Below are 17977 nucleotides of genomic sequence, written 5' to 3'. Positions count from 1 at the left end.
TTATCTTGCATCTAGGTGTACTGGTACTTTACTCCTTGTGCTTTGGGGGATTTCTTTTAATGTTCTTAAGAAAAGAAAGCCCTTCTGTCCTCACTAATCAGGTGGGGAGGCATGATTACTGTAATTATCTTTAATTAAATTTTTTAAATTTCATGTTTGCCTGTTTTAATAGAGTAAATTAACTTTAAAATAAAAAAGAACTTACAGATGGGAATTGTGCAATCAARTTTTTTCAGTTCTCAGTTCCCTCCCTGACTTGTATGTGGCCAAGACCTTAACTGTGACAGAAGCGGTCATGAAAATAGAATRCAAAACAAAGTCTTATATATGAATCTGCAAATGAGCTTCACATTTTTTAATCATTCATGGTTCCTCAATTGCCAGAAACTTCAAAGTAGGATGCCATAACCAAGTCTGATGAACATTCATTAAATACAGCGAAAAGCAGTTCACGTATCGTGCCAGATGCTTCAAGAGCATCCCGGAGGCAGYGATAACAGTACATGGGGCACCTTTCCCATGCCAGTGCTGGACTCCTGTGTCGTCGGAGTCTTGCTCCTGACACGTTCTCTCTGCTCTTCTGCAGGTTTCCTTTAGGAAAACCTGTTCTTTGCCTCTCATTTCTTTCACAGAGTTAGTGTGGCATACACCGCTGATATAAATGTTACTTTCATCATGTTTTCTGAGCACCATGTTTTCAGTCTTCCACCAGCATATTGAGAGACAGTTTGGTTATTGCAGAGACAGCAGTGGAGGTGATGTTTATCTCATTTAGTATAATTTGGGTCCTTTCTTTTGGGAAGCAAACAGCGGGGGGAAAAAATCACCATAAGGATATAAGCTCATATAGTTGTACTGTGTAATGAAACAATCTGTCTTCTCGTGRAGTCCAGAATTCTTGAGGATGAGCTGGTGTGCATGAACTTTGCCTCTCTGGTGGCATGGATGTGGCAGGCCRTTAACATATAATGAAATGAAAGCTGGCAAAGTGTGAATGACTTTTCCATACTTGAAAGTCCTGCAGGCAAAAAATAAAGCAAAGTTCCTCTCACAGAGTTTAACTAGGTGGGATAAACACTACAAAGATGGATCAGCAGCAAGGCCGTGATTTCTGGTGGTCTTCTGTGAGCTTTTCACGTGCGAATGTCCTAGGCTGTGCARTGGGTTCTGGTTTTAGTGATTTGGGCTCTGCCCATCTTACAGGTGTTTATAAATTCTACAAAAAATGCTGTGCTCCTTCCAGAACATTTAACAGCTCTTCTCTAATACATAATATAATGGAATTTATACTTTCAGTTGAAGCTGTATTTATAATGTTTTGGGCACAAAACTGCTCTTCAGATCCGGCATACCCTGAAAACTAATGACAGGTTGCTCTGAAAGGTTCAGCTGGACACTGGCTGTTTCAGGAATCCCAGTCCAGGAATGATCGTAGGGATTGTGTGTTCAGACTTGCCAAACGCTAAGGGGTTTTTTTGCATGGAGCCTTTTACTTTTCCAAGGAATATATTCCCAGCAGGATATTTATTTAGTGTAAAATGATTGTCCAGCATTTTTTCAGGATAGGCTGGTGGGCTGGTCCTAAAGCAAGCCATTTGGCCTTGTGACAGGTTGTCACTTTTGGACCATTATTCAGACATATGTTACTGAATAGTTTAAATATGTGAAGCAATTCCAGTTTACACCAGCTGAATATCTGGCACACCCACTCTTGTACAGGAATTTCTTATGCTCTTTTCTTARTTTCATGGTTCTCTTAAAATATGTTTGAGATGCCTTCATTGAGGGTTTTAAGCATTATACATTGTATTCCTAAAAGAGTTCACTCTAGGTTAAACAATAACTTTACTTCCWTCTTGGTGCATCAAACAAGAAAGATTTGCCCTTCTCCATCTGCTCTGGCAGGCATTTAATTTTAATATTACAGACCAAGGAATGCTCTCCTAAAGTTGCAGTTTTATGATCTAAGGATTTTCCTCTTTCATTGTTCTTTTAAATAAAGTTAAAGCTTGTAGCAGCTTTTAGTGCTTGCCCACCCAATCTCACAGATTCTTCTACCCTTCCATTTCTCYACTTGAATCATTTATGCTATGCAGTACTTGACTGTCTTCTGAAATGTTTGACTTTTTTTGAGAAGTGAGTGTATCCTGTTTTCTGCATAAATCATCTAAATCATCTGTTGCTTTGCTCTGTTTGGATTTATTTGAAAGTGCTGCATGCATTGACCTCTCGGCTCAAACCCGTGTTCGCTGGAAGTTTTAAGTAGTATGTGGCGTGTGACGCAGCCACGGTGGTGTGAACACTGACAGAGGGAGGCCATAGTGTCTTCAGCTAGATTAAGAACATCTGCCAGAGCCCTGAGATTTTAATATTATTTAGGTTTCAAAATCAAGGGATGGAGGAGTGCGGAAATACCAGATTTGATTGCCTCCACAGCCTTGACCAGCTCCCCTGTGCCTGTGCATCCCGATATGTTCTTAATGGCACATTGCAGCGTTTTCCCAGCAAATACCTGACTTGCTCGGTACAAAGGATGGAACCAGATGGGAACAGAATTTAGGTTGCACAGACACTGACAACTTGCTGCTTCGTGTTTCTGAGCAGAAACAAACTTTCTAGATGARTAGAAGCAGTATCAGTTGCAGATGCGTGTATTTCTGTCTAACTAATCAAAATTAAAAGGATGCTGCAAAAACTGCTTATATTCCAGCACTTCAGCATGAATTTTAGGCTGGCATAAACCACTTCCTTCCATCCTCACCTCCTCAACCTTGTGCCAGCGTGGGGCTAGTGTAATGAAGCAATGAACTAGTGCAGGGAATTGGATCAAAGCTAAAACTAATCTGGGAGAAGAAAGGTTAATTATAACCCAGATTATTGTAGTCACCCTGTTGATTGTTCTGGGATGAAAGAGCAGGYGCACGAGAGGAGATGAGGGGAGAACAAGAGCTGCTTTTGGCAGCCCTGCGAGCTTATGCTTGCTGAAAACGYGTGTAAAACTGCAACCTCATACGAAAAGGTGGTCATTTAACAACACTCCTCCTGCTCCGTTTCTCATTACTTGTTGAACCCTAAACTAAAGAGTTCACTATCAATATGCTGTGTTATATAAAGAACTTGATAAGCATTCACTTCCATGCTTTAGTTAGATGTGACAGGTGACATTTTCCCACTCTTTAATTCGTTGTGTTTAATAAAATAGTTACATGGATTGATCTGTATATAAATAAAATGCATGTTTGCATCACAAGAGAAAGYTTACAGCTCTGGTTTTTATAGTCAAAAGAATATAACTCATAACCTTTTTCCATTTTTTTTTTTAAACAGAAGTCAAAGAGCAATCTGCAGAAGAGGATGCCCAGACTGAAGTGGACAGCACCAAGCAGCTAACACCAGTTCTTCAGCGCTCAGTATCTGAGGAGTCTGCAAGCTCCACTGCCTCTGTTGGCGTCGAAGCTAAAACCAGGTGAGTGGGCGAGGAGACGGATGCTGAGTCAGGGGCAGGGGCAGGGCTCGGACTTGAGCAACGGGGCGCGCCGTGCTCCAAGCGCAGGCTGGGGACACGCTGCTCCTGCTTTGAAGCATTAGCGGCAGCCTGGCTCGGCGGCAGCTGCTGCGTTTGAGGCTGATGGCTTAATTAGCGTAGGGGGAGATCAAGGTGAAAAGCACGTTTCTTGAGTGCTGTCTTCAGACTGCACTGGAAAACCCTAGAATTGCGGTATAGTAACTGTTTAATTTAGAACATGTGAGTGAAAGGAGAGAAAATATGATTACTGAGGTCTTCTTGCTGAGAAAATGATGTATTAACAAATCCATATAAAAATTATTTCTGAAGTTTCTGTTTGTACTTATATATTTTCAGGAACAAAATAAAAAAATCCCCTGTCATCTATACTATCTTTTTCCCTATTTCAGAATTTATGATATAGAAATTAATGTTTGTATTTTTGTTCTCAATTTTTAGTCAATATAAATTACCCCAAAAGCAGTGAAAGTACCAATTATGTGATATGAAGAAAACCAAAACGCACTGTGTGTGATCACTGTTGAAACTGTACCACAGAATTCTGGCAGAACTTCTCCATTTAAGCCCTTATACAGCTTTTAACCCCATACAGGTCTGTTCTGCTGCAGAGATTGCTGTTACCAGTTTTGGGATAGTTTCRGGTATAATGGTATTTTGACAGATTTGGAGAGAATAATCTTAGTGATTTTGCTTTCTTTCAACCTGTTCCCCATACACAAAAACTTACTTCATCTACTTGCTTTGTTTATCATTTTCATATTTTAGAGGTTCACAATAGTTTCCAATAGATATTTTCCTTTTTGCTGAGAGTTTCAGTAAAGTAAATCTTGTGTGTATACTTTGGAATTAAATACACAMAACTTGTTTTTAATGGAATTTTCCTAAGCCAGTATTAAACTGCAGTAAATATATATAGCAATTTGAACTGAACAGGTGTTTTGGTTCTTTATTTTATCCTGTTTAGGGTCATTTGCAAGAGTTGTTCTTAGTGCCGTTTCATCTGCTCTCTGCGTTTCTCAAGGCTACTATATTGCTGTTATCATGAGTAGTTGATTACAGTGTTTTCCCTAGCCATAAACTTGTTTTTTACAAGCTAGACAACAGTCAGCCCAGAAAACTGCTGCATGATTCTGAACCAGGCCTTGTTCGCACTCAAGTTGTTAATCCTGCTAATGGAAAGTGTAGATTTTGATTAGTTGAGATTGAAAGGATATTACGGGTGCAATTCTTTCACAAAAAAGCTAAATGCTACTAATTTTCTAATTAAAATAATAAAGATCAGACCCTGTCTCTGATATTTTGGAAGGAAATGTATTAAGGGACGTGAAACAGATAACTGGGAGTCAGAGGTTTCTCAGATTCCAGATAGTTCTGGTTTGAGATTTGGATGCAGAATTGGTATCATGTTAGTTGCAGAAGTGGTTGATGTCCTCCTAACAACAGAAAAAAAATAGATGTCAGGTTTTCTGGCACCACATCGTGAATCCTAATGGAAGAAGGCCACTTCTGCTCTGTGTCTTCTTGACCTATCGTCTRTATCGTTGTCGGGGACATGGTGTTGCCGCATCTGTCGTGCCTCGCAGGGGCAGAAGGACGGGATTCTGAGTGACTCGACTCCGTCCTTAGGAGGAAGGACAGTGCGTGAAACAGCATGCACGGAAGGCTTTGGAGGCTCTTGGGTTGTGGTGGCGAGGGAACGTATCAAGGTTCAGGATCAAGTGTGACTCCATGGAGACTTGAAGCCTGTAACTTGGGGAGACTGTTCTGAGGCTGGTTTCCATGTTAGTCACGCTCATCGGTTTCATCGCTTGTTGTATAAGCTTTTCTGCTTCTATCATGTAGTGTAAGTAACTTGATCCAATGGAAATGTTTATATATTTAGAAAAAAATTGATAAGTGAGGCATAGGAAAATTATGGAAGTGTATTGCAACAGACCATGCAGCAATTGCCTAGAACACAAAAGCAGCAGAGCCTCTACCGGAAGTAGATGCAGATGTGGGTAGAGTTACTTTTGCATCCCCTTTTTCAGTAAACAGTCGACTGTGAGACACTTCTGGCTTTCAATCTTTGATAGTAAAGATAAAGGAGTTAAGGAGAAGAATGGCACATGGGGCGTAAAATGAAGTCTTTTGCTAAACTGAATAATTTCCTATTGAAACATAGTAATTATGACGCAGGTAGGATGCATCACAACTGGGATGGGCAGATTTCAGTAGGTGAGAAATTAGTCAAAGCTGTTACTCGTGTGGTATTTTTTTCTGATCCCTCTTGAGGCTGAGGGTAAATAAGAACATCCAAGAGGAAGGTGATTGAGAAGATGGTCAGTTTTGGATCGTTTCTGAGGTGCACAGAACAGAGCGGGATATGCACGCATGGGAGTCCAAGAGAACTAACTGCTAACTGCAAATCGGAGGGGAGAAGATTTAAAAACAGATTTAGGATTAGTACTAAAAAAGCAATGTGCTAAAGCCATTAAAATAAACAGTAGCTGAGCCATAGTGGGGTAAGGTAGGCTGAAAGGGGAGAGTGAGTGAGTGTGTGTGTGTGTGTGTGTACGTGCGTGCGCACGGGCTTAGAAGTAATGAGTAAATTACTGACCACAAGTGAGGAGGGGCAATAACATCAAGTAAAGATAAAGTACCCAGCCTGGCAGTGATAAAAGTAGCGCTGCCAGCTCTATATATTATGAGTGTCATGGTTTTGGGAGCCTTTTCCTTTGTTTCTTCCCTTTTTCTTTTTGTAAGCTTTGTGAGAAACTTCTGTCAGCCCAGGACTTATGGCTGAGCAGAATCCAGCTTCTTCGGAAGGAATCTGCTGCCTGCAGAGCGCAGGGGAAGTGCAGCCCGTGGGGCAGGCAAGCAGCCAGAACCCGGCTGTGGCTTCCAGCAGAGCCCACTGCGACCTTCCTCCTCCGTTTCCCACATTGTCAACTCCAAGCATTAAAAGCTCATGAGAATGGCCTTAAAAGCATGATTTAACAGAAACACAAAACTCCTTTGGATTCATTTTATTTTCCTTGTACTTTCTGAGACTGTAAATTGCATTAATTGCATGTTTTCAGTCTTTTTGCCGTAATCAGGAAGACCATACATTCTTAAACAAGTAGAGGCTTGGATTTTCATACATTTGTTTGTTTGTTTGTTTGTTTGTTTTAGTAGTCTGGTCTGCTAAATATCTGCTCATGTGAGACTGTCAGTAAAACTACAGGAAAAAATGGCAACAAACCTACCTGCTTTCCTTTGTAATTGAAGAAAGTGCCTCTGTTTCATTACAGCCCAGTCACACCATTCCCCCTTATTTGGTTGTTGCTGCTGCTAAGATCAAATCTGGAGTCTGGAGATAGAGGGATGGGGTGCTTTATTTCATAGAAAAGAAGTGGTTGGTGAATATCTGCTGGTTGTGTGAACAGAGAAAACAAGGTGTCCAGTGAAAAAGCAGCAGTGGCCTTCTTTATCTTTGTTCTTCATCAGTTTTTTTTTAATCTTCAAAGGAAGAGCATTACAAAACTCCTTGCAACACTCAGTAGAAAAAGAAATTGTGGAGAGGCATAGAGATTAGATAATCTAGACAGAATAACACTGCACTGAGGGCAAGAGAACCTAGATCTTTAGTCAGGAGAGAGTTGGATTTAATATACAGAAATGTGTTAAAATTTTTAAAGTTGCAAAGTCAAATACATGTTTTAGGAAATAGCAGAATTAAGTTTATTTATGAAACTAATTATTTTCTTTCATCCACATGTATTATGATACAGTTCGTAGTTTTATGTGAATGCGTCTCTGCAAGACTTCTTCCTGCAGAGAATGGACCTGATTGAGGCATGAAACAAGGCTGTCGAAATCATTGCATACTTTCCTTTTAGCCTTTTAACTTTCAGACCTAGATCCATGCAAGGGTTTACAATATTCTCCTCTGAAGTCACTGTTTGACTTCTCCATCTACAAAGTGGAGATATCACTCCTTTGTGTTGCAAAACTAAATTGCTTAAGAGTAGTGAAATATTTAGGCATTTTATTAATGGCCAGTCAAGGCTGGAGTGAAATTACTAATTCTGCTTCCAGGACACAATTTGAATGTTGTCAGTAGATAAAGACTAAAGACAACACACTGAAAAATGAGCAAAAGTTAAATATTTACTGGTTGTCCATCCTCTTCATTTCATACATTGACTAGGGAAATGGTCTTGAGATAAATGTGATGATTGATCATTCTTAAAGGACTTCTGTCTCAGATTCAGAGGGCAGGAAGGGACCTTTGGAAGTTGTCTAGTTTACCTCCTTATTCCAAGGGTGGATCTCTTCATCTGTCATTCCTGACAGAAGTTTGTATAAACTGTTCTTAAATGTTCAATAATAAAAATTCCAGATCTTCACTAAACAGTCTTTTCCAATCGCTTCCTTGCTTTTACTGTTGGAATCACTTTCCTAAGGCCTAACCCAAATTTTCCTCATCCCGAGTTTAGCCCATTACTACTTGTTCCATCTGCCAAAGATATGGAGGATAGATAACTTCCTTCATCTTTGCAGAAGACTGTTAGTTTATTTCCCCAGCGCACTCTACTTCAGAACAAAAATTGGAAATTTGTTCATGCTTTCTTTATAGATCCTGTTTCCCTGAGCTCTGCTTATTCTCACCGTTTTGAGTTCCTCTGAGCAGTCCACAGCTTTCTTGATGGACAGAATGCACGTTGCACAAAGGAGGCCTAAGGAAGGTTTCACAGGCAGCTCTAATTATGACATTTTCTTTAGTTGTATGATTGACGTTGTGACCTTAATGATTTTGTGGTGCTTTCCTGTAGAACTTACCACTATTAAAAAAAAAAAAAAAGAAGTCTCATGTGACATTTGGCACTCATGAATCATTAGCCAGGTTGAAGCCTTTTAGAGCTGTTGCAGAGTCCTTCACTACTCGAGTTATACTGTTACGTAAGATGGTCCAACTGTGACAACCACATTTAGAAATATCCCCTGCCCCATGTGAGCAGGTTCCCCAGGTGTGAGGAGTCGCCCTTTCAGCCTCTGCTTGCCTCTCACAGATGGATGGGTTTAGGCAGTTTGTTTCTCTCTCCCATCCTACTCAGATTGCCTCTCTCCACTGGTTTCTGCCCAGTTGCTCACACGCAGCTGCCCAGCACTTGTGGGCAGCAAGCCTAGCTCTGGCAGGTCAGATCTGTTTGCTCTTTGGACAGATGTTCTTTCCTCTGAGACATGGCATTCAGACAGATGGAGGCATCCCATGGCCTGAGTTTCATATCTGGCGCTCTGTCAGACCATGCTGAAGAACTGATAGCGGTTCTTGTTACACAGCTGCTCATGTAGACCAAGCTAAGGAGTGGATGAGATGCTTTGTCAGATGGTTTCACAGGTACATGCTGATGAAAAACTATGGTAAGAGTCTGGAAGCTTTAGTTCCAGTCCAGTGTTTAGTGAGTACGTAGCGCTGTGTCCATTTCTTCTAAGTTGGACCTTTTCTGTATTTCTCCCTCCAGCCTGTCTTTGTCAGACTCTTTTCTTCCTTCATGTTGCTCACTCCTCATCATATTCCCATTCTCCTTGCTTTTCCAAGCCTAGTTTCAGTGTCCTATCTGTTGCAGTTTCCTCTTTTTCGGTTCTTTAATCTGTGTTCTCCTCACCCCCACCTCCACAGTCTCCCAGACAGATGTTTGTCACATGATACTTCTTCTCACCTCTTTTTTTATTATCTTGTTCATTTTTCTAGTCAACCGAGGCTGTGTTCTTTTCCTGTTTGTTTTGGCTTTCTGTATGATCTGTGTTATTCCCAACAGTCGCTTGTCCTGTTTCTTCCATCACCTCTCATTTCACTTGTGCGTTAGGTCCTCTGTCTTGCCTTGCCCATTTTTTCATAATTCCTTTCTTAGGTTCCGCTTCAAGTCTCAAAACTTACTTTCCTGCTTCTTCCTCCTCCATTGCTCTACATAAAATTTGAGATTCATATCTGAATTGGCAGACAGACGACTGATGGAAAGTACAGCCAATTTAAATATATTGCCAGACAAACCCTGGACTTGCAGCAGAGCCATTAACTGTAGCTGCAGAGATGATCCCCATGAGTCTCTCTAACCTTTGGCTGAAGCGTGTTCGTTCACAGTGTAAGGATGCTGCGTATGGAGTCTGCTTTCACCTGCAAACTGAGAAAATAGAGCGTGCTTAGTGAAGAGGCAGTTTTTGAGCTTGTAGCTTTGATGTGTCAAAGCTTTGCTTGAGCACATATGATCTACTTGGTAAGATTAGAAACATTTGGAAAAACAAGTTTTTACTGATTTTTTCATAGGGTTACAGAAAATGTATCTGTAATTTCAAAAACGGATGTGGTAAAACTTGAAAAGATTCACAGCGAAGCAGAAAGGGTGATCAGAGATAGGGAATAGTGTTCGTATGGAGAGCAGTTAAGTCAGCTAGAACACTTCAATCTGCAAAGGAGACGCTGGAGGAGGAAGTACTAGAGGTGTACGAAACCGTAGGTGGCGTGAGGAGGGTGGCTATTTATCGATTGTTCAGTTTCTTTTAATGCAAGAAACTGGAGGTCATCAGATGAAATTTGTAGGGGCCAGGCTCAGAGCAAGAGGATGTGATTCTTTACACAGCAGGCAGCTGTGTCGTGGAAATCCTTGCCAGGGGGTGTTACGGATTGCTATTACCTGTGTATCTGCTTATCCTATTTCTAACCCTAGCTGTATTGGTCTGGTTAGACCTTTCATCTGACCCAGAAGAGTTTTGACACAAGAACCCCAGTCTGTTGCATATCAAGTCTCTTCTGTAAATATATTCTCAAAGAAAAGATCACATAAAATTTGAATTATGCAAAGCAGCATGCTTTTCCATTCTCTAATGTGACTAAAAAATTTTGATGAGTTTTATGAAAAACAACTTTGTTTAAAGCAGCTCAGTATGTGTTAAATTTCAGCAGTTTTCTGGTGATAAGACCCAACTTAGTGTTCTCATGAAGTTGCCTGAGACGAATCTCCTAAGTGGTGCTGCCGTCTCCGTGAGGGTTAKGCAGTGCTGTGTGTTACATTTGCATTTGCCCAGACATGCAATTTGGCTTGAACAGACAGTACTTACGGGGCAYGAGGACACACTGCAGATAAAAACACAGAACTTTTTTCCTTTGGGTTTTGTCACTCACAGGTTAAATCTCCTTTTCACAAAGTTGTGTGAAGTATCACCTTTAGGTACGCTCACAGTTGTTTTCTTCTGTGCGGATTTTTTGCTACAGAGTAAGAATCAGTTCAGTTGGACATTAAAGAATGATTTCTAGATGCCCATGGAGCAGACCTTTAAATTCACTTTACTTAGCATTGTCTTTCTGATAACCCCTCCTGTATTTAGGGTATGTTAAGATATCCCAGTTGGGCTTTAAACATATGTGTAGATTAAAGCTGACACATATTGACTGTGAATAAAAGCATATTTTCCTCTCTTTTTAAATCTTAAAATGTCAGTAAAATGTGTTTTGTTGGTGATGATGCATTTACAGGGTAATGTTTGCTTTCTTTCAGATGGGAAGAGTATCGTTAGGTTGATTGTAGGGCTGAAAACTCCAACTGTGCTGATTTGAAAAAATTGGAAAGCAATTAATATCTAATGTGGTTTAATTGCTTTGTGCATTTTGAAACCGAAAAAGAAAAGTTTTAAAATGCTTCATCTGAAGTCTGTATGAACCCTCCCCCCCTTTTTTTAAAGGAATTGTACTATGTAAGCTAAATACTCATTTTTAAAACAGCTGTGTAATAGTAGAGAGTGTCAGACTACTTTAAAAGTTTAAGTTGTTTGTGATTCAATTTCCTATTGGAAGGAGAACACTCTGCATTTGAGATGTATTTAAATACAGCTTACGTCTGAGAACTTCTGCATCTTTCTCTTTGTACTGTCTTCATTTATTTTGTACTTTATATACTTCTCTGTCTTTAGTATCATTAATTCAGAGGGTGATTTATTGGTTTGGTAATGCTATATCAGTCTTAAGTTCTAATGCATTGTGTAGTGAGATTTCTCCAAAGTTTGCTTTGGTAGTTTTCCTTCAAGCCTCTTTGTTATAAATCTCCAAATTTTTATGGCAGCTCTGGAGTCTTTAGATGAAGATGGAAAGGCAGTATTCCTTAATTCCTTAAGCTTTATAATAACTTTGTGAGTAGCTCGCATGCATTAGAACTCACACTGAGGCAGACTTCTGGCATTGTTTTAACCTGGATTTTTTTTCCAGTTAAAATGCAGCTCGCAGGTCTCCCTTTGGATTCATGTAAATGGTACAATGTTGCATCTTCACTAAAGAGAAGAACAATTTTCTCTTTAAATAACACAACATAAAATGACAGTGAAGGCAAAATAGTTTGTACTTTAGTACAACTTGGCATAGCTAAGTAAATAGTGGATCCCCTGTAGTGTTTAAGTTAGCCTTTTAACATATGTTAAAACTACTAACAGTGTTAGATGGGAGATGAATTCTCAAGGCCAGTTTTCATCAGCCTACCTCATTAATCAGTATAAACGATGCTCTGAAATTCTGTTCTGCTCCCAAATGTTCCATTTCATTGTGTTAAACTAATTTTTAATGATGAAAAAAATATAAAAACATATTTTAAATTTATGCAACAACTTAGCCTACACGAGTCAAGGGTTTACACTTCACAGTTTCACCTTTCAAAAATGCTAAAATGTGTGTGAAAAAGACATCATGAAGGCATTTTCAGATGCTGAGGAAAATTATTGCATAATTCCTTAAAAGAAAAACTCATAGCAAATATCAAATGATATCCTCTTCTCTTTTTCCTACCAATGGTGATAAGAAAGCTAAGTAGGGCACAAACCACAATGAACATTTCAACCCAAAGGTTGAATGAAATAGATTTTTATTTTTGTGCTTTCCAAAATTGTGTATCTTCAGGGCAATCGTTATTGTGGCAAATGGCAGCAGTGATCATCCATGATGTAATGTGTATTGTTAAGTCTATGGTTACAGCTAATGGAGCATGTCAGAATTGCCATGCCGTGGGTTTCCTCAGATTTAATACAGTGCCTTTTCCTGTTTAAACAGCAACAACAGCCTCTGCTTTTAATAATCAGATTGTCTGAAAAGACGACTGCACAGTAGAACTGTTTTGATAATTGGTGTTCCACAGTAGGCTGGGAGGCATTTGCGAAGGGGTAGAAGAAGAGCAGCCATTGAGTTGAATTCATGAGTTCATATTTTTCGTGCTGTTATCAGGTTCTGTTTATAGGATGTTTGGGTTCATCTGTGCATGTTTTGCTGAAAGAATGGGACCTTTCAAACTTCTTTGCAGAACAGGAGGCTGTGGGATTTTCTTTAATTTCCCACCCCTTTACCGTTCAGTACTAAAAGTCTTGTACTCCTTGAAGCTTCTTACTGACAGATGTGCAGAACATAGGCCACTTGCTTTCTTCCTTGGCATTCAGCTGTCCAGAGATCCTGGAGACAGTAAGGGAATCGCAAAGGTGTGGGTGTCAGTGAAGGGATATTGGTGAAGTTACTCCTAGGAAAAGGAGGAAGGGAAATTCATTCCCCCAGCTTTATACACAGAATTGCGGATGATTGGCAGATCCCCAAATCATTGCAGATTGTCCTCAGTTCTACCCTTGTATGAAAATTAGGAAGGAGAATGAAGGTGCACATCTAATAATGTTGAGGGTCATGCTAATTCACGTGGACCAGTCTGAAGTTTTCTGCCAGTGGTGCAGCAGTCCTCTTGCAGACACATCGGTGTAGACTGGAGAGATACGGGACACCACGGAAACAAAGCGTGTTTACTTCAGGCAGTCTGCACATCTGCTTATTGTCAAGAAGTCTTGGCTGACACTGGGTACCCCAGTGCCGCTTGCCAACTCAGAAGGACCCAGGAAGAGCTTGTGCGTACTTTGGGGAGTTTAACTACAGGGGCACTTGATGATCTTGAAGTGTAGGTAATCCTGCTGCCTTATTTCTGTTAAGGAAGTTTGGGCACAGTCAATTGTACCTTGATTCCCTAAATGAATATTTGCAGGCAAGCCAGAAGATGTTTTCTGTTGTGATTTAATATTGTGCAACTAGTTGYCCAGTCCTTCGTGTGTTGAAATGAAATCCTTTGAACAGGAAAATCAGTGTTTTAGGATGAGTCCTAATGATAGTGTATTGTCGGTTGAGCGGAGGAAATAGTGACTGTTCCCCCTTCCTCCAGGATTAACTGACTCTAGGGCATTCGCTTTGCTTTTGTTGGGATGTGGATTGGGGAGGATTGTAGCATCTTAGATCCTTGTCAGGGGGTTGAGTAAGTTCTTCTTGTGGAAGAGAACATTAAGTTGATTCAGACACCTTAACGAAATAAGAACTTACAGAAGAAAATGGCTCTGGTAGAGGATGGAAATCGGCAAATTTCTTGTCAGAAAGTACATCTTGGGCACCTTGCGAGAAAGCTTGCATCTCCTCTAATGGCTTGGTAGGAGCAGACGTCAGTTGTAGACATTTGCCTTACGCCCTTTTATTCCATCTCCTTAATCCAGTTGTACGTCTGTTTGGTTTTGAACATTTTTTCTTATTGCATTGTATACGAAGAGTTGTGTGCATACAAATATATGAAAGCAGTTGGAATGAGGTGCTGTACATTAGCACTTACTGGTAATGAGCCACCTGTGGGATTTTGAAGGTTTATAAAAAGATAGAATTTGTTCTAGAAGAACTTAGGAATTAAGGTGAAATTACAAACAATGAATTTGTATTTTGGTCCAGAGCAGCATAAATATATTTTAAATGCAGTATTGGTGAGCTTGTTTGTTTTTTTTCTTAGTAACTTATAGAAAAAAGTATGATGTCATCTCTTGCTTGTTACCCTGTTTTAAATTAGTCTGTTCTGAAAATGCGCTAACTATGATAACAGCTCTGGGGCTTGATGTGAAAGGTTGCCAGTGTCTCCATTTCATCATCTTCAGTGGGAGGGCTCTGCTCGCATCGCAGGTTGAGATCCCCTGTTTGAATACYGACACACGGGAAGTAGATTCTTGAGGTACTTTCTGCTCTCCACAGATAATATAAATTAAAAAACCTACCTTCTGCCCATGCAGACATAACTTAAAATATTTCCTGAGCACCTAAGGCTGACGCGATGGAACTGGCCGCTTTGTACCTGATGACAAATGGTGACGCAAGGCGTCGAGGAGCGAGGGAAGCCGCCTTCGCTGCCGCGGTGGTGTCTGGCCTCCGGGCGCTAGCCAGGGCGCGCGCCGGCGTGCTCGTTGCTAGGTGGCGGGTACCCAGAGATTTGAAGGCCCTCTGCTTGCTCCTCCACCCCCCTTAGAAGTGAGGAACCTTTTTTATTTTTTCTTCTCCTGTTTACCTCTGACCACCGGTGTCTGGGCAGCGCCCTGAGAGCGAGCGCGCGCTGTGCCTCTCCTCTCTTCTACGCCTGCACCTGTGCGTTGGGGAGCCGGTAGCTAAGGATTCCCGCAGCCCCCTCCCTGCCGCAGGTGCTTGAGTGCCCGCTCCGGCCCTGGCCCCGGCCCCGGCTTTGCGGGCACGGTAGCCCCAGCCCCAGCCGTGTGATTGCCAACAGCCCCGCGGCCGGCCGGGATGCCAGGGCCCGCGGGTTTCCTGTGCCGCGGCTGCAGGACGCGGCCGCCAGGAGCTGTGATACGTGAGCCGTCTCTCAGACGCCAGAAAGCTCTGCATTGCCCTCGCTTTAAATGTTGGGGGGGGGGGTATTTCTCTTTTAGAAATCTTAATGTTATGATCACAATTGCTACTTCTATACTTTAAGGAAACAGTTTTGTTTATTTAGTCATAATTATCATCAAGTCTTTTATTGAGGTTTCTCAGTCCATCCTAGCGGGATATATGAATAATTATTTATTCCACTGTGGATAATCTTGTGTTTGTATCTACTGAAATTTAGATATTGTCGTGCTGCCTGTTTAAATCTCTTAAGTCTCCTCCCAGGTCTCTCTGGTCTCAACTAGTGTGAATAACTTTGCTACCCCTTTCATAGAAACCCCAGCAGCTCAGGTTTCACTGGTAGTCTTACTGGGTATACTCACTGACATACAAATAATCTTTTTTTGTTGTTGTTGTTTTATCATCTTAAAAGTCAGTTATAAAACAGCAAGTTGTACTGCTCAGCTGTAACTACTCAATTTTCCCCTTTCTTGTGCTACCTTTGTTGTTATTTTCTTTACATCTTTTTATCTTTGGGTACTTTCTTCTAAAGATTTCTGGGAAGTGTCAGATACTTCTCATCAGCTGGACTGTCCCTGTGGGTTGTGCTGCCGAATGCTGGCCCTGTGTTCACGCAGGATCGGTGAGGGACCCGTGGCCAAGGCCACGAATGCAAAGAGGGGTGTTTCTCAACAGTAGCGTGGGAGGGTATTAGTTTGAGCGCTATGGAGGGAGCCCATTTGACGTGCCCACCAATCTGCACGTGCCCAGAGGTGCGTCTGCCGTAGGGAAGGTGCCAGTCCTACCCATACAGTGCACGTGCAGGTAGGTTAAATCAAATCTAAGGGGCTTTACTGGATTCTCACTGTCTTCTGTTTAGAACTAGGACTTCCCTTTTTTAACAACTACTTCTTCTGTTACTGCTTTTACCTCACCTGCCTGAAAAGCACAGATACTCTCTATATTTTTTTCCAAGATTTAATGAATATTATGTAGAAACTTAGCCTTAAGCTTTCCTCTTTCCTCCTCCCTCCCCTGCCCAGCACAGAGTGCCCCAAACCCAAATATACCACTTTGGAGATGCACTTAAATCTATTTAAATGGGATCCACTCAAAACCAGGCCTCTACCCAAGTGCCGGATTCCCTGAGGCATCTTTTGGGGGTCTTAGGGGCATACGTATGAAGAAAAATTTCTCATTTAAGCATAAAAATGTGTTAAATGACTTTCCCTTTAAACTATTTTAATGGGAATTGCATTAGTTGCAGAAGTTCACATTTTAACTTTGTAGATATGTTTATTACAGAAATATTTTTCAGTAGCTTCCATATGATGCGACACAAGGAGTGCTGTCAGAGCTGTCATTTCAGAGCTGTTGTTATGTTACGAATGTTAAAACATAATTGCAAATGGTACAGGGATGTCTTAACGGTCCCAGTTCTGTAAATAAAAAATTATTTTTGTAAAAGTTTTAGGTATTGTATTGTTTTTTAAATGTTAAAGTAAAAAAGGATACTTGAATTTGTGTGTATCATATGCCCTGTTTTGTGTGAACATAGTCAAGCACTTTTGTGAAACAAAAAGTTCTGTTACATTACTTTAGCTGGAAAGAGTCTAGTGAATTTTGATATTTACAGTATTTGGGAGTTGCTATTGTTATAAAGGGTTAAATTGCCATGAAAGGTGACCTTTGATAGGCTGTCCTCTGCTGTTTCTCCAAAAAACGAAGTAATCATCTTCCCTTTCACAGCGAACAACTCTGCGCCTTTTGTTACTGTGGTGAACGAAGCTCATTAGGGCAAGGAGACTTAAAACAGTTCAGTCCCACTCCTGGGTACGTTATCCCATGGAAAAACCAGCCTTTAACCAAGAGCGAAGGCAGCGACAGCGCCGATGGAGCTTGCGAGAGAACTCCAAGGCAAAACTCAGTGCCGCGCAAACAACGGGGACACAAGAAGTAAGTCGGCTTCACAGTAAATAAAACTTTCTATGTGTTTTATGAAGCTCAGGAAGCATGTTTGCAAATACTGTACAGTGACAGGCAACTAACTTGCAATAGTGAACATTTCATTTTGTTCATTAATATCAATACTTTTTTTTTTTAATGCAAGCAATATAGAMACTGTCTTCCACTTTTTAGGATTGGTTTCTTCCCTCAAGTGGGAATCTTTACTCTTTAGAAGGACAAAGAAACATGTTTGTTGTAAAGCACAGATCTATTTGTGAGTTTAAAATAAATTGAAGGCAGTATGCAAAGGAATAGAAGATAACTGAATTCTGAGGCTTTGTGTATTTTGGATAGTGGGGTGACTAAAAGCCTCTGCTCATCCTCTGAAGCCTTTGCCCCTTGCATTTTTACTGCCCTTGTGAAGTGGGGCTCCTTGCGAAGGAGTTTGCTAGCCCATTAGTCACGGAGAGAGCAGGCTCCCGAGTCCCTCCTGGTAGGGTAGGTACCACCTTGGAGTAATTCTGGAGAACTGCAGGAACRCCCACAACTCCATGGTGAAGCGTTGCTGAATACACAGCGTGCACGGCGGTGGCACTTACGATGCAAGTAAATGGCAAAGCGTGTCTTTTATCTCTCTGCATGACCCATCCCATTTTTTTCATACGTATGTGGATTTTTGAGTGCCGGCTTCTGCTGCTGCCATGGTTGGCCCCGGTTTCGTTTCCGCGGCGCGGTGTTCACGGGCGACTGCGCGGCGCTGGCTGAAGCGGGGAGGTTCCCGTCGCCTCCGGCAGGGGCAGCGCGCCTTGCGCTCCGCTCCGCCCGGCCCGGCCCGGCGGGCGCTG

At 41.3% G+C, this 17977-nt stretch overlaps 1 protein-coding gene across 14 annotated transcripts in view; it reads left to right on the top strand.

The window, feature by feature from the left end:
* The window catches only part of KMT2C (lysine methyltransferase 2C), a 205097-nt gene that overhangs the window by 59126 nt on the left and 127994 nt on the right, over positions 1-17977 (top strand). For all 14 annotated transcript variants that reach the window (XR_003257810.1, XM_026091593.1, XM_026091603.1 and 11 more), the window contains 2 exons: positions 3328-3466; positions 16935-17141. Coding sequence is in view for 13 of the 14 variants with exons in the window: in XM_026091593.1 (XP_025947378.1) it covers positions 3328-3466; positions 16935-17141 (346 nt within the window). In the remaining variant the exon portion in view is untranslated. The remainder of the gene's footprint in view (positions 1-3327; positions 3467-16934; positions 17142-17977) is intronic.

This window comes from Apteryx rowi, unplaced genomic scaffold (genome assembly GCF_003343035.1).
Source record: "Apteryx rowi isolate R43461 unplaced genomic scaffold, aptRow1 scaffold_91, whole genome shotgun sequence".
Classification (NCBI taxonomy): Eukaryota; Metazoa; Chordata; class Aves; order Apterygiformes; family Apterygidae; genus Apteryx; species Apteryx rowi.
The sequence above is the reverse complement of the archived record's forward strand: the minus strand, read 5'-3'. Positions and strand labels throughout refer to the sequence as shown.